At 41.4% G+C, this 26,835-nt stretch overlaps 1 protein-coding gene across 1 annotated transcript; it reads right to left on the bottom strand.

Moving 5' to 3' along the window:
* Positions 1 to 21,419: 21,419 nt before the first annotated feature.
* On the bottom strand, positions 21,420 to 25,317 carry LOC139981922 (piggyBac transposable element-derived protein 3-like). Its single transcript, XM_071994347.1, has one exon. The coding sequence runs from the start codon at positions 22,928 to 22,930 to the stop codon at positions 22,064 to 22,066; it is 867 nt and encodes a 288-aa protein (XP_071850448.1). The 5' UTR covers positions 22,931 to 25,317; the 3' UTR covers positions 21,420 to 22,063.
* Positions 25,318 to 26,835: the final 1,518 nt, after the last annotated feature.

Here is a 26,835-nt window from a genome sequence, read left to right as displayed (position 1 = left end):
TCTGGATTGACTATATCCAGTCATATCTGGCTTTAAAGAAAACTTTTTCTGGCCAGATTAAACCAGATATAAAGCTGGAGATCGGCGGACTGGAGTTGATCTGACAAGGTTTTCGTCACACGCAGCAACCACTCCATGAACACGAGATTTGTCACAAATTGGTGATCCAGCAGGACAGCGAGTGACCTTGCTCCACTGGCCCTGTCCGCTGAGTGTTGGCATGCCCACCTGGTTGGTGTCTGATAACCGTTTGACTTCTACATGTGGGCTTTCTGTGTTTTGCTCCTTTTGGAATTTCTGATGCACCACCGACGAGGAGAAAAAATTGTACAGTGAATGGATTGTGACGAAAAACTCAGAGATTGACCTTATATTCTTCACGCAGTTAACTAAAACGAGGTGTAGCCGATGAGCGTAGCAGTTGGTGTATACGGCCTGTGGAACATCTCTTCTGAATCTTTCTTGGACCCCTTTGGTGCAACCCGACATAACTGCCGCTCCATCATAGCACTGGCCGACACAGGCTTTGTGGTAAATTTCACCTTTTGGCTAAACTTTCTTTTATAACGATTCTGCATCAAGACCTTCAGCCAGTGTTAAATCCAAGAATTCCTCATGAAGCTCCTGGTTATGGAGGTACCTCACAACAACAGAGATTTGCTCCTTCTTCGCTACATCCTTTGTTTCGTCCACCATCATGGCAAAGTGCTCTGCTTGTTTCACCTCATCACTTACCTCCTTTCTGATCATACCTGCCATTAGTTCAAAGAGAGAGTTCATTCTGTATGTCATGGTGAGTATATTTTGCATTCCTCGGACCGTCAACTCTCTTTTCAACTGTATCATCATATTTGGCCAGCATATTAAGCAATTCCAAAGTTTCCTCCATTGTTGGATTCAGCCCCTTCTCTGTGCCCTCTCTGGGCAGCATTTTGACATGCTGTATAGAGGCATCGACAACTGCTCGAATGTACTGCCGATTTTCCGCCACTGTTTTGGCATGCTCGTCATCTATGGCTCGATAAATTGTTGCGCCTCTAACTTTCTGCAGTTTGAATTCTGCCCAAGCTTGCATCGCAAATTGATGACAAGCTGAAGTATCATGAGCTTTCAGAGACATGGTTGCCTTCTTCCAATTCTTCAATCCGTCGTGGGTGAATGATTATTCAGCTCGACAAAGATGGGAAGTTGTAAAATGTCGACAAGCAAAACAGTAAGCTGCATCTTTGACCACGGAATATTCAAGCCAAGAATACTGTTGGTGCCATCTTTTACTGAATTATCTTGTCTGACCACCTTGCATGTGTGAGGGATATTTCTTCAAATCAGGACAGGTAGGCCCACTATCTGGCAGCAGGCTGATGTCGTCTGGCCCAGGAAGACGTCTTGCGTTTCTCTGGCGCTGAGTACTGTCATCGTCCACGACTTCCATGACCTCTTCCAGCTCCGGATTATCAGTTGAAGTACACGGTGCATGACCGTCATCATTAGCTCATTGCCTTTTGTGGGGAATTACTAGGAAGCGATCCATGACCTACGAAGATTGAAGAAGCAGAAGAAGTGGATTCATTTAGACGTTAAGCTGGAATTATCGGAAAGCAGTGAACGGCTGCAACTTCGTCACTCTATGTTCGTTATCTTCCAGGTAGGATCAGAGGTCATTCAAGTCAAGTACGAAGTTCACTAAGTGATGGGCCACAACTTCAAGAGAAGCGATTGCGGGTGCACAGTTGAAAATTTAGAACACAAGAGCTGGCGGAATGTTTGGCCAATGGCCACAATATTTGAAGGTGAATTGCGCCACCGTTGTAGAGTGTTTTATGCTTGCAGTCCTGAGAAACAACTCATCAACACCTGGCGGATAAAGCTGCATTCTGAATTGCTTTTATCAGTCACCAAAACAAGGCTTCCTGCACCACAACTGAGTCACTGACTATTATCATGTGAAAATTTCATCCAAATTTCCATCGACCATTGTAGCACTGCGTTATGGTTGACAAAATTTGGGTAGGCTATATTGTTTCAATGAGGTTATTTTTTGGGGGGCTGATGGGGGGGCTGACTACTTCAGTGGGGGGCTAAAGCCCCCCCAAGCCCACCTTGGCGCCGCCACTGTTCACTTCGTTCAATGCCATGACAGGATGATGACTTCACATCAGGTTCAACCATCTGTAGCAGAGCTTTAAAAACCAGGCAGTTGTTAAATTATCTTACGAGTGACGCTCACTCAACCAGGTACCGAAGGCAGAAGCAACAAAAGTTAAGTGCGTCTGATACCTTCATCTTCTCAAGTTGGGACGGTGTAAGTTGTGGCCTCTGTCAATTTGGGAGCTAGTCTTTCCTTTCTCGAATGAGAAGATCTTTCAGTAATTTCACACTGACCTCTTCATTTGACAATTCATGTGCATTTGCCAGCTCAGAGGGAAGCCCGATTTTCTGCATTAACCAATGCTGACTTAAGAATTTTGAGGACTTACATCTGCAAGCAATTGGAGAGCTTTCTTTATTGTGGCATTTCTCCACTGGATGTGCAATCTTGTTGATAGTCTGGCAGTCCTTTCCACAGAAAATCCCAATGCTTCTCCACATTGCGCTGTTCATGTTCATACTTCTCATGTCACTGGTGACTGCAAGAACCTGAAGTCCTACATAATGAGCTGCTTTAATGACATTTCCAGAATTCACACTTTAACAAAGGCAAGTTATTGCCTTCTTTTCTCTCCTTCCGAAGTGTGTTCTGTGTTTGGAGAAGGTGTATTTAAGATCCTTTTGGCATATAATGGATTAGCATCCACTTCTTTCTCTCGTCACATTTGGTTATTATATATTATATGGTTCCTTGTCCCTTCAAGGCTCTGGATGCAATGGTTCGCCACTTCGTTCTATTCGCTGTTCGTGCCAGATCGATCATGTAGGCTTTTCCCTGTCCAATTCCGGATGTCTGTCAACCACGTGTTCCTTGGTCTTCCTCTTTTCCTTTTGCTCCCCACCTTCTCTTCAAGGAGTTGTTTCTGAAGCCCACCTTTGGTAGTGCTAGCGTTATTGCCACATTGAGTAGTCTTCACAGTTTTCTGCACTGAAATGTAAACAAATCTTAATTTTAACTCTTAAGTTCTCAACACAGGAATAAAATTACCGAAAAAGTGATGTGTAATGATATGTTTTTATGACATTTCTACAATATTAAATATATTAACTACACTCAGATGACGTGAAGAGTACTTTTCCACACATGAATCTTATGTTGAAGGGGGACAAAATTGTAGATTACCATTGTCGTTTGTTTCATTCTGCCATTTGTAAGACTTCTGTCTCATTAAGTAAATACTTCTTCTTAAATATACTGCATCAGTTGAGGTCACTTGATCATTGCTAAGGTGGAAACTCAACAGCTTAATAATGTGTGTAATGCAAACATGCAAGTCGCCACAATTTTAAACTGTTGCGTATATGTACAGTAACTTAGGTACTTCAAATCAAATCGGCTTAATATAATTATCCAATCAGAATTGGATGCTATCTTTTCAGTCCACTTTATGACAGTTAGACCCTTGTTAACCAGCTGCCACAGAGTCCATTTGAAAGTACCAGACACACAATGTAAGGAATGCTGTTTGAATTGTTAAGTCACCTATGCAGTGCTCATCTACTCAATCTCTTTTTAGAATTATCTACATCTTGTAAGAAAAAGATGTCTAGCAATCTTCCTTCATGCAAACCTTTCAGAATCATGTATATTTAGATTAGTTTTGTACATAACTCTTGATGGTAAGTACCTGTAGAGAACAACATTGTAGGAGTGGAGTGAGAAATTACTATAATAAGTTTTCCTGTGATTTATTGCATCGATTTAATTGGTGATTTTTTCACTGTTTTGATATCACAGGGTGGTGGAGTAGGAGGCCTCAGGTAAGTTACTGCCTCTCGCAAGACAGCGTCGCCAAAAGCCATGGTTCGTGCTTTTAGTCTTTGATGTGATTGATTATGATGGAGTCCGATTTGGTGACGTACTTCTTCAGGATTACAATAGCGATATCTTTAATTTTTCCTGTTTTTGTCTCGTCAATTGATTCTGCTTTAATAAAACCTGTACTGCGAACAGTACAAAGTTTTGCTTTTTACAACACCATCCTTGATGTAGGTTGTTGGCGGCAACATAGAAGGCAAAACACACTTCAGGGGCACTTCAAAAGGTTCAGACTTCCCTCTCATTTCCTTCATTACTGTGTAAAGAATATAGAATAATTGAAAAGTAAACATATTGAAACACTCAATCTTAATCAAGTTTTTAGTTTCCCTATTTTGAAGTGAAAGTATAGCTTCATACTAAAATGTGGAGTTACAGAATTTGAAAACTGACCTCATATTAAAAGCTCAATGAGCACGAACAGTAACCAGAGTTTTGTGTATATTAACTTTCTATTGTTAGCATCCTTTTGCATTTAATCACCTTTAATTATACAAAAAGTGTCAGCATTTCAACTGCGTCCACAAACGTTGACAATTTGCAACCTTCTGTTCAGCAATTATTCCACCATTATTTATAACCATTAAATAATGTGGGATGTTAGGCATACTTCAAGATGGTCCATGACGAGTACAAGAACCCTGTCGTCTATGGTGTGTAATGCATGCTATCAATGACGTCACAGGTTCGAAGGTCAAAATCTGCAGTTGCAAGTCACAAAATTCAAACTTGTTATGGTGCTAGTTGTCTGAATTTGTATGTGTAAAAATAAGAGGGGGGGGGGGAGAGAACAATCATGATGGTTATTAGTCTATCCACCTATCGAGTATGAGTAGAAAAATGTTTTTGTAGTAGATCATGTTATGAATGTTAATGAAGTCACAGGTCCAAACAAATCTTAAAATTGCAATAACTGTGCAATTGCATGTTTGGATTTATGCAAGATTGTGAAGTTGCTCTTGGTTGATAGCTGACAAGTGCTTGTATATATGTGTTCAAATTGCTATAGGTGTCATACATAAGGTCACAGGTCATACTTGATTTGATGCTAGATAATAATTGACCATGCAGTTCAAGTTCATGTAAATGTAATGTAATGTATGTTATTACGGAGATGTGTGAAGAGGAAGAGAAGTCTGATCCAATGAGCTGGATAAAGTCTTTGGTAACGATTAGACCAGTGTTTGATCCATTGATGAAATGACTGATAAGCAAACACCACTGCTAGCTAACCAGTAGATGCACATATGGAGGTTTTGCAAGGAAATCCATGTTGGTGTGAGCGATCACAAGAATGAAGATCAAATATCTTGAAGGAAAATATCTTTGTGGGTCTCACAGAAGTTTACAAAATACACAGCTCCTTGTACTGCTGCCATCGGAATCTGACTGTCAGGAGAACGCATTGAGTCCACAGAGTCTAAAAGTTGTAGTGTAATGTCACAAAACATGTTGTACACAAAACATGTGTAAAGAAAGTCAAACGCGGGCAATCATGTCAACTTTCTTCGATTTGGGAGGGACAGTTCCTTTTGAAATCGCTGAATTTATTTCTGTCATAAATTCTGTTTCCATTTCCTGCAGATACTTAGTGGAATCTTCAAAAAATGTGTACGAAGTCGTGGTTATGTCGATAATTGCTGACATTATTGTTAGAAATGTGGGGCAACTTGGCAAATCCTCCAGCGTCCGTTGAGAATAAAGCGACTCTTTTGGGGTTGGTCGTAAGTATAGCGGCACATGTATTCAAAAACGGTCAATTGGGCCCTGTCCTTGATTGAGCATCACCAATAACTTCGCCAACGGAAACATGTCAATGCACCTGACAAATGGAGTGAGCGGCAGAGATGGTGGTTTCATTCTTAGTGGCATAGTTGAAAGAAAACTGTTTACCTGCAAAAAGCTCACATAAAAAGGCACTTTCATTTGTCTCCCTTTGCGGCTTCAGAAGTCGCGACAGCGAGTCAAAAATCTCTGGGCTAATAACATAGCCTTCCTTGTTCTCTGACATTTTTTGGATGAGTCCTGACACAGTGTATTTTTGGATGATTGGATCAGGGTTCATGGCAGCAAGTTTCAGAGCTTGGCTTTTACCGCTGGACGGAGGTGCAGTTAACAAATGGAAAATGTTACTTTTCTGTATGTGTCCAATTGGCATTTCTATGGTTGACTTCCTGGCAATAACAAATGCACATGCTGCAATAATGCTGGACAATGAATATCCACTGCACGTACTAACTGCCTTGGCGCTATGCTCCATGAAAGAAGAGACTCTCGCAGGAAAAACATTTCTTCCATCAAAGTCTACAGAGGTCAACCTACGATGCAATTTCGTCCAAGTTTCTTCTTGCTGCTTGACTTTTTTGTTAAGTGCCATGTTCGCATGTAGGATTAGGTATCTGGAACTGAAACCAGTATAATAAAAGGGCATGGACATCAATAATCAATCGGGTGGCGCATGCTCATTGAAGCGAAACAAACAACAAAGACTTTCACTGGATTGGTCTACGCTCCATACATCATGAAACTGTAATTGTCCCATTTTCTCTTCAAGCTGTCTATATAGAAACATGAGTGGTGCAAAGGTTAATACCCAAAAAATATTCACAAGAAATTATCTCGATGTCTCAAGTCCCGCAACTTCATTCCTTCCATGATCGTAAGGCCCCAGAAGGGTATCGATAAACTAGGGTTTGTAGATCAAAATAGAACCACACGTTGCTATGACTCTCCAATCGAGACATGATGTAAAGTAGTTGGAACTATCTCTTATTCAATGCCTTTACATTCCAATGTTGTGAAAATAAGATCCAATTGCCAACTACAACTTGCAATTAATGTGGGGACATGTCACAAGTTCTATATAGTTAAATAAGCTCACTCCTGATAACCTGTCATATCGAAATACACAGGTTACCCCCCCCCCCCAAAAAAAATTGTAATGCTTAGTTAAAAGCACAGTATTTTCAAGCAACAAATCAGAAAGACCCAGGATGATCCGTTATCCCCGATTCATTAACCCCTATATAGACTACTGTTCAAGTAAAACTATTACCGATACTCTTCATAACCAATTGCAAACTGAAGGAGAAGCATCTTCTGTAGTTTCACACAACTAACTATAATATTAATAGCAGATAATTGTATCAAGAGCACCAACTGACACAATGGTGGCTTTGTTTTGTGTGTTGCCTATATTAAAAGTTCAAAGTCACAATTGCGAAGGCCACAGAAATAAATGGTATCGACAGATGTTGAAATATTTGGAACATAGCACAGGGCCAAAACATACATAAAGGCAACATCACATCGTCAATAAACCGCGATACACATACAGTAATACAAGAAACAAACAGCAATTTATGCTAATAACAAACTTCTCACTTGTGAATTAAATATATGTAAAGAGTATCTGAAGCGGCCCCTAAGTGCACGCGGTGGGCAAAAACGCAGTGCATAGCGTCTGTAATTATAGTGGTCAAAGAAAGGCTGTGTCGGGTCTTGACATCTGCATAATTTTGAAGCAAATAAATGGGAAGCCAATAACATTCGGATTCATTATTGTCTTTAGATTAGAGCCTATTGAGCGTAGAAACAACTTTATTTGTTATTCTTAATTTTGTATTTTCTTTTTAAAGTGGAATGCTCATTAAAGCTCTGCTTCCCATCCCACATATTTTTCTATCATGTTGTTCCTTTCATAACATTTTTCATTATCATTGTGGCTTTCCTTTAGTCCAAGGCCCGTCACTAATTAGCCTTTTCGGAATTCAAACAGGGAGCTCGGTGACGTCAAAGGTCAAATGAGACCCTTTTCAGCTCTATGGCGACGAAATATCAAACAAACCTACACACAACAATAGCCTACATACTATATATTGGTTAGTGGTCGTTGACTATGAGGCGTCATGTGTGACAAAATTATATACCAAATATATTGATTATAACCCCTCATATATATTAGTTATGCCGCAATATATATAACTCGTACACCTCATATATATAGGTTATGCATAACCTATTTACATTATGAATAACATATATATCACAGTAAGTCATATATATTTGCAACTATAATCAATTTGTATAATATAGGTCCGTACGGCTTTCCGTATAATTTTGTCACACTCGGCGAGCTCATATATATATTTAGGTTATAGACACGTGAGCAGCACGCGAATGAGCGGTGCCATGTTAGACACTTGTGATACGTGGGCGGGGCGTATGCAAATTCGGCAAAGCGCGGCAAAGTAGCTGGACGAATATGCCATTTACACACTGTACTATATAATACTGTAGCGGAAAGCTACGACTTTTCCTTAGTGAGATACGTTTCGCTCCCTCAGGGGTAACATCTGTTGCGCTCTGCGGAGGTAACGAGAGATGTTTATCCGGAACAGGAACTGATTACGTAATTTTGCTATATCGATGTATTCCCGTGACTGGCATAAGCAGGCACGGCGGTGGGTGTGTGAGTCGATCCCATTGGTCGCAACTCATCGTAGTTATATACAGGTAGTCCCTGATTGGTCTAAGCCTCTTTTACAGTTTATGTACGGACGTGTGTATACGGGGGTTATTTCCGGGGTATTTAATGAAGGGTTCTTTCGTAAATGGGTGAGTCAGAGGGTCGGAGAGTCGGTCGAGTGTAAGACGAGGAACTTTCCTTCCGGCGGCTCGTGGTAAAGCCTTTGATATTTGCTAAGTCCAAACAAATGTGTTTAATCATTTTAGAGTGCCCGCATCTCTGCGCTGCCCGAGTCCAGCGGATTGCCCGACACCTGCGCTGCCCGAGTCAAGCGGAATGCCCGAAGCCTGTGCTGCCCGACACCGGTGGATTGCAGACGTCTAGACTGCCCGACCCTTGCCGTTATATTGGGCAAATGTAAATATTGTATTATACGCTGTAGATGTAGAACGAGATGAGAAATTCTACTTTTATTAATCTTACAACTCTGGTGTCTGCCTCCTGATTTAGAGTTAATCTGTACCCGTCCCCCATCTACCTCCCCTACTCTCCTCCAGTTGGTTTCGAGACAGGTTTTACACTACCAGACGTTGGCGGCGTTACAATACTATTACTAGCCTAAGTAGTATAACTAAAGTTACACCTATAGGTCATCGCCATGTCTAATTTGAGTGAACACGAGTTTTCGTCTCTGGTAGAAAGGTTGGTAATATTCATGACATCACAGCACCAAAATCAATAGGGATCATATACCGCGAGGAGCTTAATGAGATATTGTGACTATGGCCCTGTGTCACACGCATATCATTTCACAAATCATTTCACACATGTCTGGACACAAAATACCTCATGAGGTTAATAACATTGTGGAAAAATGTATCACATATGCACCAAAAGGACATGGATCATAGTTGAACTCTGCATAGGCCTATGTTGCAGTCTGTATGTCCTAATTCTTAGTCATTCATTCATAATGTTCATAACCATAATTTAAACATGTAAAATAGCTGTATGCAACTTACCATAGATTTGCTTCCAAAATCTAGAGTGATCCAAATTGTAATGTGATTATGTTATGATTATAGTATTTACAGTGCACAAGTCCAAATACAGAAAATATGAGTTTTGAAATAATTCCTTTAGTGATGTACTATCAATTCAAGAAGCATTACAGTGCCATGTCATACCCATTGAACAAACACGGTACGATAGCTACAACTTATCTTTACATCTTGTCCTGTATTCAGGATAGTCATACTTTGGAACGGTTTTTATTTCCAGCAAAACAAATAAATTGTTCATATCTGGAGGAAATGACTTGAGCAAACATATGTGATGTATCAGATACGCCGAGTCTGTTCTTTAATAATTTTAAATTACCTAACAGGCGATCTAAACAAAATTTGGATTCCAATAATTCATATTTCAGGATAAAATAATACCCTTTTTAATGCATAAAAAGACTTCTTGTGTCTGTAAACATGACAACAGATCTGTTTGCTCAATTATTTTGATCTGGGCATGTGTAAGTTGTTTTAAGGTGAACTGGACTGAAATGAAATCCATTAATTACCAATTCTGAGTGTCTACATCATTTTCTGCAACCAGTTCTCTTACAAGTAAGCGAGTTGTGGTATACAATTGATACCCATGGCTTCCAGCCAGGGAGTTGTTCCATAACAACTCCCTGTTCCAGCGTCCTCAAGTGGATTGCCTGTGAATACTGAGTTTCGGGCACTTGTATTTCATGGTCTACCTCATACGCAGGTGGATCTCCTTCTGGGTAAATCCCATATCATTCCCAATTCTCATTTCTCTCAAACACACTCTCAATCCCAGTGTAAGATATTCGTCCAGCTACTTTGCCGAATTTGCATACGCCCGCCCACGTATCACAAGTGTCTAACATAGCACCGCCCATTCGCGTGCTGCTCGTGTGTCTATAACCTATATATATATGAGCTCGCCGAGTGTGACAAAATTATACGGAAAGCCGTACGGACCTATATTATATATATATATGTTATGCATAATGAAAATAGGTTATGCATAACCTATATATTTCAGGTGTACGAGTAAGTTATATATATGTTGTGGCATAATTAATATATATGAGGAGTTATAATCAATATATTTGGTATATAATTTTGTCACACATGGCGCCTGATAGTTGACCCTATACCGTACATTTACCCTATAGATTGAGATGACCTGTTCATTCGTTTTACGAAATTCTTACTATATTTTATTACTGGCATTTTCGCAAGATTATGGACGGGAATGATTTGTCTATTGTGAAAATTCGATTGTGGAAAGTTCGACGTCCCAGGGACTTTTTGAGAAATCGAGGAATGAAAGTTTCCTATCGTTTCGACGAACTGGTTGCTTTAGTGTTTGCGGCAATGAAAATTCCCGAGTTAGTACGCTAGGTCGAAAGTAACTATCGACGAAGAGAAGGAAAATCAGAAGCAGAATTTATTGAAAATCGCTGAAGAAGAAAAACCTGATCGTCTTGAACTAACTAACTGGGATTACGAAATAGCCCCCAGCAATGGCTTTCGACGTTGAGTGACTATAGAGATGGAAAAGGGTATAGCTACTTTGCGTCTGGCTGGTTGAAAACAATGTCCTAAGACCCGTTCAGTGATTAACGTAACCACCTGTGTTTATTAAACGCCAAGTGTAAGCCTTCGCAAAATGTGAATAACATTCCATGGAATGTGTGGGTGTGCCTTGGAAAAACGTCTGGAAATACATGAAACTGTCTGTACTTGTTTTGCAGGGTAAGTTCAACCATTTATCCTTATACTAAAAAGTAATATATTACTTCACTATATGGTACTGCAGATTAGGCAACTCAACAAGAATCACAGATAGAAGTCGGTATCAATGTCTTTGAAGTAAACATACAGCTGTATCATTTTTACTCACATCGTCAACTTTTTTCCTGATTTCCACCCTCTTAACAGGAAAAATTGTTCAAATTCTGTAATCATATTGCTTGGCATTTCGCTTGGCGAACTGGATTAACCAATCCAACCTGTACGTCACGAGAATGTGGATGGAAATCTTTCGGGATTTAACAGTGTTCAGCCGAAGAGAAGATGTTAAATGACATGGAGTCAACCCAAATTTTCAAAAACAGGGTGGTCAGTATTCTAACAGTATATTCTGAACATGATGATAGAAGAAAAACCAGCATTAAAGAAATGACATGTAAACTACTCCCAAGGAACTTTACAAATAGCAGTTTCTCAGACCAAATGGTGTCACTTGTTTGTGTATTCCAGGCATGGATTCCTAAAAGTTCGAACATTTTTGGATCAGAAGTAGTGGTTGGAAATGAAGAGACTCAATGATTTCTTCTTCAGAAACTTCCTGGCAAAGGAACTTTTATCTAAACATATTTCAAATGATCAAACTCTAAAAATGCATGACATTCCCACACACTTTTTGCTTTCCTTCAATTGTGAGAAATTGCTTTAGATATCTCATGTTGTGAACAAATACAAGTACTGCTTTCAAGTTGATATTAGAGTGTAATTTCTTTCGCGTTATTCTCTTACTGTTTTTGGTTTGGGGTGGGGGTATTCACAAGTGACAATTCGATCCGTTTTGTGGTCCAATTACAGGATAGCTATCTGCTATTGTTTCATAGAGCCTCCAGCGATCAGATTTACCAGATCAGAGTATAAGACGTTTCGATATAATTGAATGCTCGTGAAAGGGGAGCGTTGCGCAGGCCACACCAAACAAATGACAGTACAAATGTAGATATCTTGGGTTAAGTTGTCTTCCTTAATTCCTTGACCTTTTAACACGCCAAGGTCAAAAGCAATGACAATATAAGAAAGAACAGCCTGTGTAAAATACAGCAAATAACAAACAGAATATGAGATAACATAATAATAATATCAAACGTTCACTGTGTGCGGACTGCCACGAAGCCCAGACTTAAGGTCTCATTGTTTGAAGAAGCAATGCACCACTGCGTAAAAGTTATCACACTTGTAGCACGGAACTGACAACAGTGAAACAAGCAGCGAAATGTTGATCCAATTTGAAACTATAACTTCAAAGGAATCTACACACAATGACAAATCATCTGGAATTTGAATACAGTTAATATACAACGAATGCCCAACATAACTGGAGGTAGACCAGGGATTCACCAAAGTGACCTCAACCAGAGAGAGTGGTCATTAACAAAACTATTTCCAAAAATACTATTAAATTAATAATAAACACTTTGCATAAGAATGAGGACATTTCCATGACAAATAGTTACGTAACTCAAGGACACTGTAAATAGCAATACGTAATCATAAGCAACAATGGCGCTTTACCTATAGAGACCGAAAACCATAACTCATGTTACGTATGGAATAGATATAATAAATGGAAACGACTGAAAAAAAGTATGTCACTGACATTAACTTCAATTTGTAAACCTCAGACTGAGACCCATGCTTTGTAAATACTTTATACAACTACACCTCTTAACTCAGCACATGAAAAGGTATCACGAATATTACAAGAAATGTTAACAATAAGGAATGGTCGTATAACAAGACCTGGTGAGACACGGAATGCGCCTGACAACTGCACCCTATTCAACTCATTACTCACCAGACCCAACTCCGTTAACCCAGGGACATCCTCAGTGCGTCACGTCGCACAATCTACACGACCCGGAGTCTATTAGAAAGATTAATGTAAACACATAAAATACCTAAAACTAACATTAAAGCAAACTGCGGCAAGACCCCTAAGTACCATAAGTTGCATATAACAATTAAGCATACTATCATACATGTAGATCAATTGCAACAAATCAAACCATATAGGCCCACATAGCCATGGTGTGTTAGGCTGCTAGCCCAAGCTCACCCTATAGTATTACTGTGTGAGGCCATAACCTAAGTTGGGTCCATAACACCTACATAGCGTTAGGCTGTAGCCTAAGCTGAAAAACAGCACCTACAGTGTGTCAGACTGTGGCCTAGCCAGGAATCCTTTGTTCTAAGTGAGCACATGGGCCACCTGCCCACCTCTCTTACTACAATAGCCCCCCCCCCTCTTCAACCATGTGACTAGAACAACACACTAACACATGTATACCAAATTTAGTATAAAATCTTGAAACAAATCTACACAAAGTAATGATAAACCAAGATTTAAACAAAATACATTTTTCAAAGACACTTTTAATCTACATGTCCTCCTAAATGCAGCCTTACATTAAATTAACTCTTGAAATTGGACCCTAGCTACGCTAATTCAATAGGCAGCCTAACACAGTGAAGCCATAGACCCTAAGTAAATTTCGATCTATAACTTATACAGAAAAATGACTTAAAACAACATTTTAAACAACAACTTAGTTGTAAACAATACAATACATAATTTTTAATGGTAAACTCACCAGGTAGCACCAACTTTACCACCATTGAATCTTCACTAAAGGCTCAGCTCAATTCGAATTACTTTTGCACAGCTGAAAGTGACATATTGCTTGGACAACAACAAAGGGTGAAGGGTGAAAAAAGCAGCACAAACATTAGTAATGTCATCAACAAGAGGTATTAGAGTGATTGGTAAAGAGTCCTTGAGAATACGGAACCATTTCATGCGGCCAAATGCCCGCTCGACATGAATTCGCGCATTAGGAATCTTTTTGGTGCGTGCAGCTTCTTCCGGTGCCTGCTGTTCTTTTCCTTTGCTCGGGGGGGGGGGGGGGGCGGGTGGGATTTCGGGACAGGCTTGTTTAAGAAGTTCGTCTTTAGTGAAACCCCTGTCTGCAAGGATTAAATCATGAGGATCAATAAGGTTCAGGAATCTAGACTCCTTAGTGATATGCACATCCGATGTTCTTCCACCCACCGCATGGTTTTGATAAGGAAATAATTCCATTGGGGCCTATTGCTACCATATATTTCACCGTATTGTGATGCTTATAGTCACTCCATGTTCCTGGGACGTTCTATACAAATTTCACAACAGTCTAACTTTCATCGAAGATATGGGTACTTCTTTTTCAAAGACTGACATGCTCGTCAGAACTGGCACCTTGTCAGTGCATAAGATAAGTAGTTTCAGTTCAAATGAAAGGAATTTGACCCACGTTGTAAATATGTTCGAGGCTGTTCCAACTGGAATAAACTTATGAGGAATGCCATCCTCGACGACATTTTTTACCTTCATATGTACCAATATGAGTTCTTCCTCAGCAGTGACATTTCTTGCAGGTCCTCGTTTCATTGGTGTCCTTTAATCCCTTGGTGTGTTCCTTGGAGAAGACTCTTAAAACTTACCAGTACCTCATGTTGGCCACTTTTGTCCCTGCTCTGAATTGCTGGGTATGAGTTCACGCTTGTGTCAGATTTCAGTACTATGTTACAAATAGAAAAGTAACTCCTTCATGAGCATTTGCTGAGAGCTTTACTTTGTGTCCTTAAATGGTTAAGTCGTACTTTTAACTTTGAAATGTGGTCAGTTATTTTCAAGAAAACCATACGAATGGTCGACTGCCGGAATGTATTCTGGTTCATGATCTGTCTCAGTTTGTGCCTTAATGAAGCAGGAATTGGCACTTTAGTATTAAGGACAGTCTCCTTTTTGCCTGTTTGCCTTTTCCAGCTTTTCACTGGTAGATGGGGAACCACGCTTTCATGGTGGTTTCCTCGGAATTTTACCCTAACAGGATGATGTACAAACCAAATCATATCCAAGCAATTCATTGGGATCTGGATTGAGTTCTGTACGTTGTCCACTCCTAAAATGTTTCGACCAAGCCCTAGCATACGTTTGATGTTCCCAATTCTTGCCATCAGTTCCCTTCATGTTTACGAACTTGGTTTGCATACACAGCTTCCAAACATTTGACCATGTACTTCGCACAGCTGAGCTAGCCATTTGTCTATATGTTTGGTACTGTTCCCACAGCCAAATATTGCACATACCCTCACCATAATAGATGTAATCTAAAAAAGACAGAAAGAGAAGTATTTAATACTTGCTACTGTACGATCCATGAAACGTATGATGTTTTGGCAATAATTATGACTGCCACTTTCGATTTTTAACAAATGTAACATGGCACAGCTAATGCAAAGTCCTGAAGGAGTCTCCTTAATAATCTGTAGATAACTGCTTCAATATCAATTACGGAGATTCATATCTCAAGCGACAATAGGCCTAGCCAGTACTGTAGCTAAGACCATGCAACAATTGTCTTGTAGTTTGCTTTCATGGAGTGCGGACGTGTTTTGGATGCTCTCCACTTTTCGTTGACCACACACTTTTTGTTTTTACGTTGGCCTTTCAATAGTTTGTAGTTTTTTTAGTGTAGTTTTGGCTTTCGTTCGTGGTTTTGGTTTTTAGTAGGTGCGTGGCTTGCCAGATCCCTAGCTGTCATGATGTTACGGTTCTGAAGATATAGGCTATTGTTATATTACGTTTTGACCTTTGCGAATGCCGAATAAGCTTCGACTTCTACCAATATGTACCTGCATAAGTTATGGAACTAAATATCTGCCGCAGGAGCCCGTGTTAACAACTACTTCAAGATTTTTCTCTGCTTACCATAAACAACCTTTCACATGCTAAATTGTTTACAACATCTGACACACATTTACGTTCAGATTCTGGACAAATAGGCTCCTCTAGATTTTACATGTTGACATCTGCTAATCGCAAAATAAGCTTTGTGTCCCCAAAATAAACCCCCCCAAAAAATTAGGGTTCTACAACACACATGCAAATACGAGAACTGCTGTAGTTATCGTTCTTGATATATTCTGTTTCTATTGTTTGAATTGTGCAAATTGTGTTGTAATACAAAAATGAAGCACATGCTTTTCATCTTTTATTACACTACGTTATACTATACACTTTTCCAACAGGCATCCAAATGCTGATTAAATATCGGTTTTTGCAATGTCACCTTTCATTTGCTTCATTTGCTTCACAATATGGTCTATTTTGACAGGGTTGCTTTCACATGGAGGCCGCTATTTTCTTGTTTACAATAAAAGACAGAATGCAACACAACTGTCCTCCTGGTTGAATTTAGAGGGTGGCATGCCAGAAAAGTCCTAGGGCACATTTAAGCGCTCCACCCTGTGGAGTTACGCATAAAGGTCTTCATGGCATGCATTTACTATCTGAAAAGTTATAAGATGAAAATATCTGTTTGCATGAAACATCTAACACCATATTTATCGGATGTACGAATGCATTTCTCCTTTTTTCATAACCACCAGCACCAAACCAAGAAATCCGAAACAAATTTTAAGAAAGAAGATCTGGCTGTAGATTGCTAAGTGCCGCACATACAATTAAAATATCATCTGCATATGTCAAGAGCGTAAGTGGCAGTAAACAATTCAGTATTTTAAATGTTGTAAAACGATTTATTTCACGTTGTACATGAATACGAATGATAAGCAACTACTGGGGTCTTTTTCACATCTTTCTGGGTCATTTGTCTGTTGCCCTTTGTATGTCCGTGGCATTTGTAGAGTATCATGAGTTCTTCCTGAACAGGGAATTCTCTGTCAGTCATTATTACATCCCCTGGATCTAAAAGATTTAGGAAATCACTATCCCTGGCTATAAGAACATCACATGCCCTGCCACCATAAGCGTCAAATAGGATAGAGATTCTCAGTGTAGGTGTGATGCCAACTAAAACTTTCATTGTGTTCTGCTTTTTGTAGTCTGACCAGCTTACGGCTTGAAGGTATAAAGAATGGGATCTATATATTTATATTTCTGTGCAGTGTTTTTTACGTGCTAAGAAAACGGACACGGACCAAATCTGAACAGAACCCAAAACAATCCCAGTCTGTAAAACAACAACTGCAAACCCGCAAATCTCTCACTAACGCAGCGTTTAACGTGGCGCGAATAGAAAACGGACCCAAAGGCCAACAGAAGCAAAAGAAATAAAACACTACAAATCGGCCCCAAAAAGCCAACCATAAGCAGAAAAAACCCCAACCTATATTATGTAACGACCTGTGCAGTCAATTATGCATCTGGTCTTGTAAGCTGCTGCTTTGAAAGATTTTGGCAAAGTGGATTTAATTGCCCCTTTACCAGGCCAAACAATCAGTGGTGTCAATATGAAGCTGAACAATGTTACACATGTGGTAATGATTTCACACCTTCTACTCGGTCTAATACCAAAAAGTATCGATAGGAATTGTACTGGGAGACCTAAGCGAAGCCACATTCAAACAAGTACCAGCTCATTTTTCAAACAAAGTACCCTTTTTGGACCTCATTCCGTTGGGGTTTAACGAAAATTCCTTACTTTCACACTGGCCTTTCTTGAACTTACCCAGTACGTCATTTTAGCTGCATGAGGTTCTACAAAATTCCCCAAAAAGAAAGAGAAATGAAGTCTGTGCAGTCAGTGTTGTCTTTTTTATTGGTCAGTTGTGATTAATCAAAAGGTTGTCTTTTACGATAAGCCCTCTTCTTTTCTACCACTTGTTGGCAAAAAGTTTTTCTTGCAGTTCTTTCACTCTTTGCTGTCAAAGTTTAATTGTTGCCTCCTTCCTAGCACATCGTGGACATCTGCATCCTGGCTGACAGTCACAGAGTATGCGTAAGAGTGATCATAGCTAATGTTTTCTGAGGTAGTGGGTTTGCAAGGTTCTCCTACAGCAGTGTTCTCTTTGCAGCTGGTGTGAGGGTTCTTTCTGTTGGGTTGGGTTGGGTCCGGGTTTTCTTTTCTGGACTGGCCATATACAAAGTGTTTCGAACAAATCCTGTCATGAGCTTTAGGTTCCCAGTTCTTGTCCAGTTTGGGGTTCTTCCTGTTAAAGGAATTGTCTGGTGGAAGATTTTGATACATTGTCCTTGTAGTTATTGTTTTTCTCTTTCTAACCATGTAAAAATTGTCCCCATTCGACATTTTCTTCTTGTAGAAATCTGGTTTTCAAATTCACCAGTTTCTCACCAAAAGTACCGTTTGTTCGAACGCTTCAATATGGTGTTTGACGTAGTGCTTGCAGATAGGCAAAAGAGGCGACTTGAAGTTAGCACTCCCAATTCCGCAGCAAATTAACTCACGTGTAAGCACATTGAATTGCCTCATATATATAACGTACATACTCGCGAACGTATATACTACGATGCTCAGTTGGTGTACTTGTATAGCGTTACACATAGTACACTCACACTCAAACCACAGTTCATTAACTGTTCTTCGAACTCGCTGAAATAAAATTCACGGATCAAATTAACAGTAAAAGGAAACTTATAAAGTATTCGTTAAACCGAAAGATGAAACTTGGCGGGATCGATGTCATCGCAGAACTGTCCGATTGTAAACGTTATAGTAGCCTATACACGCGAACATTCTTCGCGCTGCAGCTGGATACCGCGATGTATAAACAACGAAGAGCCTGCTGTTAAAACTTATCTTGTGTTACACAAAGACCACGAAACCACCGATCTACTAAATATATTGCGGCTTAAGGAGTTTTTTAAATTATATCTAATTTATAAGAAATTTCACCGGAAATTATTGAAGAAATTGATCGAATCGTTGTCAGAGCAGAATATAGCGCTGAAAAGCTTAGGCTTCGCAGAACTGTCCGATTGTCAACGTTTGAGTACAGCCTACATGCGAACATTTTTCGCGTTGGAGCTGGATAGCGGGATGTATAGCCTGAACAACTCAGAGTCCGCTGTTAAAATTTACCTTGTGTTACACAAAGACCACGGAACCACCGCTCAAGTACATGGTGGCTTAAGGAGTTTTTGAAAACATATCTAATTTTTAAGAAATTTCACCGGAAATTAAGGAAGAAATTTATCTGTATACACACGCTGTTTTTGTTGTGATTACCGTATAGGTACTGTGCGGAGGGTGGGTTATGACGCAATCTGCTATGGCAGAGCTGACGTCACGTATTGTACTGTTCAAATCATATTTGAAATGTCTATCCATAACGATTAAAAAATCGTTTCTCTGTCAAACGCAACATTAGCGTTCTCATACTTTGACAACATGTTTGGAAAATTATTTACTATTTTTTAAGGTAACTTCTTTGGGCCACCAGACAATCCTTTTAATTGCTTTAACCACATCGCCATTGTTCAGGTTTTGGCTTTTGAGAGGGGACGGTGAACAACGTTTCAAACTGGTAGGTGTCATTCCCACAACCGATGACATATGTGGTTCTGCAGCTGAAAGGAAATGATTAAAATGCTTACTTAAAATTCTTTCGGCTATAGGAACATAACCTACACCGAAGGGAGTGGCTACATTGAATGGGGGGGGGGGGGGGGGTTGTTGCAGACCATAATTTTTTACTAAGCTCGAAGTGTCGATCAAACTGTGTGGGTACAGGGGCCCCACATAGTTGTTATTAATTAATATCAATCCACATATATTTACACTGCATTGTCTGTTGACATTAAAATTATACAGCTTAGTATTAGACAACGTTATCATTTTTTATGACCAAACAATCGTGGTTTTTCGAGTGATAAACATGCATTTGTGCAGTATAATTGTATGTTGTCTGTAGCAGCAAAATGGTATGAATGAACACCCTGCTTTTTACGTGCAAAGAAAAACGGACACGGACCAAAGGTCAACAAAACCAAAAACAATCCCAGTCTGTTTAACAACCACAATAAACCCAACTGAAAACCCACAAACAGAAATCTCTCACTCACCCACAAATGTATACAATGTAGCGTTCAACGTGGCATGAAAAGGACACGGACCCAAAGGCCAACAGAACCAAAACAATAAAACTGTACAAACCAGCCGTAAAAAGCAAACTCCAAACCACAAACAGAACCCCAACCCATATTATGTAACGACCACACAACCCTCCCCCACACCTGACAAGTAACCCACTCCAAAACTTCATCCGGGGTACGCCGTCCCGATGGTAGACAACGGGCCTGCGCATCACCTGCGAATTTTTTCCAATATGGGTCTTTTCAGGCCCCTACCAGTCTTCCCCCTATTCTAACGAGCGAGCAGAGTTCTTAGCTCCTTGTCAACCTTGAGCGAGTGGACCTCCCTGTCAGGAACAGGAGGTCCACTAGCGACCATCGTGTCCGGTATAGCGGAAGCGGCTGCGGGTAGGGTGGAAGGGCCACTCGAGTCAATGAGATTAGTGGCCTGTTTCGTCTCATCAAACCAATCAGAGGACTCCTTAGCCACAACTAATAAGGCTGGAGCACAGTCCTCCATTGGCGAGTCACAATCTGGCCCACTTAACCCTTTCACTACCGAATTAAGATAACGTGAACATTCATCTCCTTGATATTTTTGTTAATACAGCATCCATGTCAACTACGAAAAAACAACATTTGAGCAAAAAAATGAAGCATACTAATGAGTTATATCACTTAATTAATTAATTACACGTGGTACTTCTCAGTACCGTCGGTAGCCTGAGTACACTTTCTAACTTTGGTACTCAGAAGTACCATTACCCATAATGAGAAAAGTCCAATGTAACTACTAAGCTTCCATGTAGTTTACTTCGTAGTTGACACAAGTACAATGTACTTGCACCCTTTTAGTCGTTTACTCTGCATGGTGTAGGCTCTGGAACCATTTCCTTCTTTTGCAGCAGATAAAGAACTTACATGTTGAGCAAGGGAGTGTGGTCTGGATTGTACTTTGGCCAGTAAACATAGTTCCCATCTACCATGTTCTGTAGCATATTTCACGCCAACTCACTGTGCATGGTAGGCTCTGAAGCATTTTTTCTCGTTACAGCAGAGAAAACCCTTGCATGTTGAGCACCTACAATGTGGCCTGGATTGTAGTTTGGCCAGTGCACATATTTCGATTCTGCCACGTTCTCTACCATACTCTGGCCAATGGACGCCAAGATTGTGGAATCGCACATCGTCTGCCACACTAGCAGCCACACCTCTGCGCTTCTTACTTTGGTTCGCAGTAGGGCTACTGGTATTAGGAGACATTGATGGCCTGCCTCGCTTTGGGTTGATTGGCTTGGCAATTGTCAAGAGACCACGGGAGACATTCCTTCTGAATTCTAACACAGAGTGGGAATGGTCCCCATGCAATTCTTTGTATACAATGTATGCATTGATAAATGCGATATCAGTTATCCCCAGAACAATCGATGCCACCGCTTGACAGACTTTCTGTCCAAACAATACAATTGGCGTAACATGTCCGCCTTATCCACACCCCCCATATGGACATTGTAATCAGCGATGGCAACGGGGCAAAGAACAACAGTCTTCTTGCCATCCTTTAGCGTGCGTTGAACTGTGGTCACATCGTTTCCGTGGAAGTTCGAAATCTTGCCACTTACAGCGATCTGAGAATCGCTTATGCGATAGTCGAAATCTCCTTGAATGCCTTATCCTCCTTCAGTGTAGGCAAATATCGCCTATCGCCATGTCGCCTATCGCCAACGCAAATATCGCCATGATGTTTCCGCAAGCATGGATGTCATTGTTCTTGGTTTCCTCCAGAAGTGGGACTGATGAAAAGTAATTGTCAAAGTAGACTGTGTAGCGTTTGCCGAGGAGTGATTGTGTTAGATTATGTAGAACCTTTTCACCGAGACCGTACCCCTTCACGTTGAGGGCATTATTACTTGCAACATTTAGTCTCTCTCAAACTGCCCTATGTATCCTGTGATATCAGCCCTGCACCATAACTTATAGCCTTGTTTGATCGGCTTCATCAGGTTATATTGTTTGAGGGAAGAGCGACCTTTCAAGAGGATAATACTCTCGTCGATACTTTGCTGCTTTTTCATGTTATACAGAAATGCAAATCTCTCGTTCATCCCATCTATCAGAGGTCTGAGTTTATATACCCGATCCTGGTTGTTGTCCGGCATTTCCATATTGTTATTCAAGTGTAAGTTGCTCAGTATGTCAGTGAAGCAAGTGCGTGGCATTGTTTCGGATATCGGGGAGACATGTAAATCAGGATGACAGCTCCAGAAATGGTGAAGTGCAGGAAGTTGATGGTAGCCCATCATGAAGTTTATGCCAATAAATCCAAGCAGTTCCCTGTCAGTGATCGGTTGGAAGTTCCTGCCTTTCTGTACAGCATACAGATTAGTCTCGAACACTATTTTCTCGCGGATATCTTTGTCAAAATATTTGAAAAATACCTCCGTAGGTGTGTCGCTATTAACAAACTCATCTGCATTGTATCCTTCCTTTTCTGTGAATTGAGGTAGTGTGGTGGAGTTGTCCTTCTTTTTCCACCTCCGTTGTCCCTCTTGTCTAGCATGTGGCTCAGTAAAAGTGCTGAGAGCTGCATCCACATCATCGCTGGATTCGTCTTGAGTCGAAGATTTCAGAACAGTACTCAGCGGCACATCATCATCGTCAGCGAACGCCGGACGGTACACTATGGTGTCTTCATCATCTTCCTCTGACTCCATCGGTGTCTCCTCCCCTGGAATACACTCTGGCAAATCCTCAAAAGCACAGATATCTCTCAAGAGAGTATCCATAGTTGCCGTATCTGTTGGTAGATACAAGAAATAGGCCTAATAAGATGAAGGTATTTTCTGACATCTCTAAATGGTAATGGAAAACATCATATTGAGGCAAATTATAGAACTATGCATTGATCTGTTGATTTCCAGGCTCACTCATCCACCCCGAGTAAATTTGCTTCATGACCCAGGGCACTACCTACCATAACTTAGGACTAGCTTATAAGGTTAGTAATATAACTAGCACAATGGCAATGCTAGGACTCGGCCTACCTAGCATCCGTAAATCCATGCATCCGTACATCTTACACTTAACTTGTGTATGACTAGGCAACTGCTTAGATTTTCCCTCAGTGAATACTTATTGGTGTATTGACTCCCGACGACAGTTGAAAAATAACCCACGTTGGCCTTGTTCTTTTACATTTTGTAATAATTATTTTATGAAAATCACCACTGTTACTTACCACAAAAATCAAGACTGGTATCTTGCCTGGAAAATGGTTCAGATGGCACTTCTGTCAACGTGGATTTCAAGGCTGCAGAACCATGTATGCTCAATGTCAGTTGAAGAGCTCTTCTGGAATGATCTCTGAGTATAGAGGGGGCTATACACTTTTAAGTCATTGCAAATGTTGGACCAACGGTACTGCGGACCACTCATACCTCTCAGATACAGACAGTGGTAGACTTTTGGTGGACTTTAAAGTACCGTCCGTAGCGAAAGGGCCGGTTGATCCGGGGCCCAACCAGTATCACCGATAGCGGGCGTAGCTACCAGTGAACCAGTACAAGCGGCATCCTGCGCCGCATGCAACTCCGCTATTACCATCTCCACCGTTTTGTCCTGCTCTGCCTCGGTGGGCAGGCTAGCAGTCTCGGCAAGTTCGATCAGGGGAGAGGTCGGACACGAAAGGGGGAACAAAGCCTCCGCCGGGGCGCTAGTGTCGGACACTGAGGCGATTACAGGAGCATTCATACGGTGTCAGAGGCCGGGACACCCTTCACTGCTACCTCTTCTGTCTTGCTAGGCAACGATCTTGTTCTTCTTGGAAAAGGTTATCACTGATACTGGCTTCTAAAAGTCGTTGGGTATGTATCATGCTGGACGGTGGGGCTTACTCAGAGAAAACATTGCTGATGCTGTTCAGCAATCATCAAATTTGCTAAAATTTGAGGTTGAAATGTCGAGAATAGTTCCAACCATTACCTGCCACATCAATGAGCCAATCCCTCCAATAGGAAATGATTTCCTTTTGTACTTTACGGTGGTTCGAGCCAACAACAGAACAGTTGGTAACAAAGAGATCCTATCCTGTAGGGTAAAACAACATCCTGGTACACAAAGAGATACTAAAGCCCAGGATGGTTTTCCACTGCCTTTTCAACTCCAGCTGTCATTAGACCTTCCTTGAACCTGAATTTAAACCAATTATAGTTTTACAGTTACAGATAACACAATGACATTTGCATGAGAACAATCAGTTTAATAGCAATTATGTCAGCCCTATAACAGTAAAAATTGTTTTTTAAAAAAGATACAGTGAGCATCAGTCATCATTATTGATGGATTTACATTCAACTGTGTTGCTGTCTGTAACTATTTAGTTCGACCTTAATTGTTTGTGGAACCAATGCTCATAATGACGTTTTATAGATACAGAGATTTACCATTCGGTGCGGCGTGGTCGGATCAGAATATCAAAATTAATGGTATATGGTTCGGCTACGATGCACCTTGTGATGTCACCTGGAACGAGAGGGCTGAGGTATTTGAGAGCAGGCTCGAAACTTTTGGCACCCGCTGGCTTTCGATCTTGGGGAAAGTCACCGTTATTAATCGTTTTGTTTCGCCCATCTTGTGATACCCGGGCGCGGTGTACCCAATTCCGCGCCGCGTCCTGGTGCGGTTGGAGAGATCGATATTTTCATTCATATGGTCTGGTGGTACAGAGCTTGTCAAGAGAGCGGTATTGGGGCGTTCTTGGGGCGGATTGCAACTGCGTGGATGGGTCCCGGCGCTGTTTAGCAACAGAGAACCGCATAGTAGTACACCAAACAGGGTGGTGCGTGTCATTTGCTCCGCTCTGATTGAGTTGCCCCCTATTGACCTGTCACAGCCGGCCCTCGTTCACAGTTCGTTGCGGGATAGGGCCTTGAATGCATTTTTTGTACAGGGACGTCATTCTGCCGAAGTATGGCGTTCGGTGCATTCGAGGCTGAATGGTTGCAGGCTCCGTGATCTTGCATGGAGAAGTGCACACGGTGCCTTGGTGACCAACCTTAAAAGGTATCATTGGCGATTGGGAGATGGACTGTGCCCAAGGACCGGCTGTGACAGCGTAGAGAGTACCGCTCATGTTTTTTGGCATTGTTGCTTAGTTTCAGACCTGGACCGACCGTGTAACGGGAGACTGTTCATGGTCGGTTTGTCCTCCAGTTTGTTCGGTTGCTGTATTGCATCGCATTATTTTCGTTTGCTCTATTGTGAAACAACATGTTTGGCGGAGTAGATGTGATGTGGTTTTTAGGGGGAAGGTTGCCAGTTGGCAGGCAGTCCTGGAGGCGGTGAAGTGTCACATTCGCCTTTAAATTGAAGGCGATTTTCGCCGTTTATCTGGGGCTGCCTTTTTTGGACGGTGGTGTGCTGGGGAGGGGTTTTTCGTTTCACTGCGTGCGGGTCGTCCTTTTGTAGTTTTTTGAATGTTTGAGTGGGGGGGGGGGGTGTTGGTCGTTTTTTGTCGCTGCAGGTCGGCGGGCGTATGTTGTTTTTTTGGCTCGCTTGACCTGAGTTTCGTTTTTCAGAATGGGATGGTTCGGTAGTGCCGTTTGGCCGTGACGTTTTGTATCCCGCATGGCGGATCACGTAACCAGCACACCGGAAAATGATTGTAACGTTAGTTCAGATGACGTCTTTCTTTAATTTTCAAACACGGTCACCGCAGTGTGCTGGTGTGCTGGGGAGGGGTTTTTCGTTTCGCTGCGTGCGGGTCGTCCTTTTGTAGGTTTTTGAATGTTTCAGTGGGGGGTTGGGCGTTTTGTCTCTGCAGATCGGCGGGCGTATGTTTTTTTGGCTCGCTAGACCTGAGTTTCGTTTGTCAGAATGGGATGGTTCGGTAGTGCCGTTTGGCCGTGACGTATGTATCCCGCATGGCGGATCACGTAAAAAGCACACCGAACTTAGGAGGATTCACTGCAGTGTCAGAAGTTCCCAAAAATCGGTATACGACTGTCTGATGATCTGATGAACTCTTCTGCCATTCTCTGTGGACTCAACGCTGCGAGCCTATCGCAATGCACTTGGCAGATCATGAGATGGTTAAGGCGCTGCTGTGTCATGGTGCAACGGAGCCAGGTCTTCATGCGTCGAAGAGCACTGAATGAACGTTCGGCTGTGCACGAGCTTGCTGGGGAGATGAGCAGGAGACGCAGCAACCGCTCAACCTGGGGAACATTCGCCGGACCTCTGGAACCATGTCCTTGAAGATTGTCTGGTATTCCTGAATTGATGACCCGCTAAACTGCTTTAGGAAAAAGCTCAGTTCTTGCTCCAGGGACGCTCACAGTTCAGGGTGGGGGGCTTTTTACGTGCAAAGAAACGGACACGGACCAAAGGTCAACAAAACAAAAAACAATCCCAGTCTGTTTAACAACCACCAAAACCCAACTGAAAACCCACAAACAGAAATCTCTCACTAACCCCACAAATGAATAAAATATAGCGTTTAACGTGACGTGAAAAGGACACGGACCCAAAGGCTAACAGAACCAAAGCAATAAAGCTCCACAAACCAGCCCCAAAAAGCCAACACCAAACCACAAACAGAAAACCCCCAACCCATATTATGTAAGGACCACACAAACCCCCCACCCCACACATAACAGCTAACTAACTCCAAAATTCATCCGGGGTACGCCGT

Source organism: Apostichopus japonicus, chromosome 16 (genome assembly GCF_037975245.1).
Source record: "Apostichopus japonicus isolate 1M-3 chromosome 16, ASM3797524v1, whole genome shotgun sequence".
Lineage (NCBI taxonomy): Eukaryota > Metazoa > Echinodermata > Holothuroidea > Aspidochirotida > Stichopodidae > Apostichopus > Apostichopus japonicus.
This window is presented reverse-complemented; position numbering and strand designations above follow the sequence as displayed.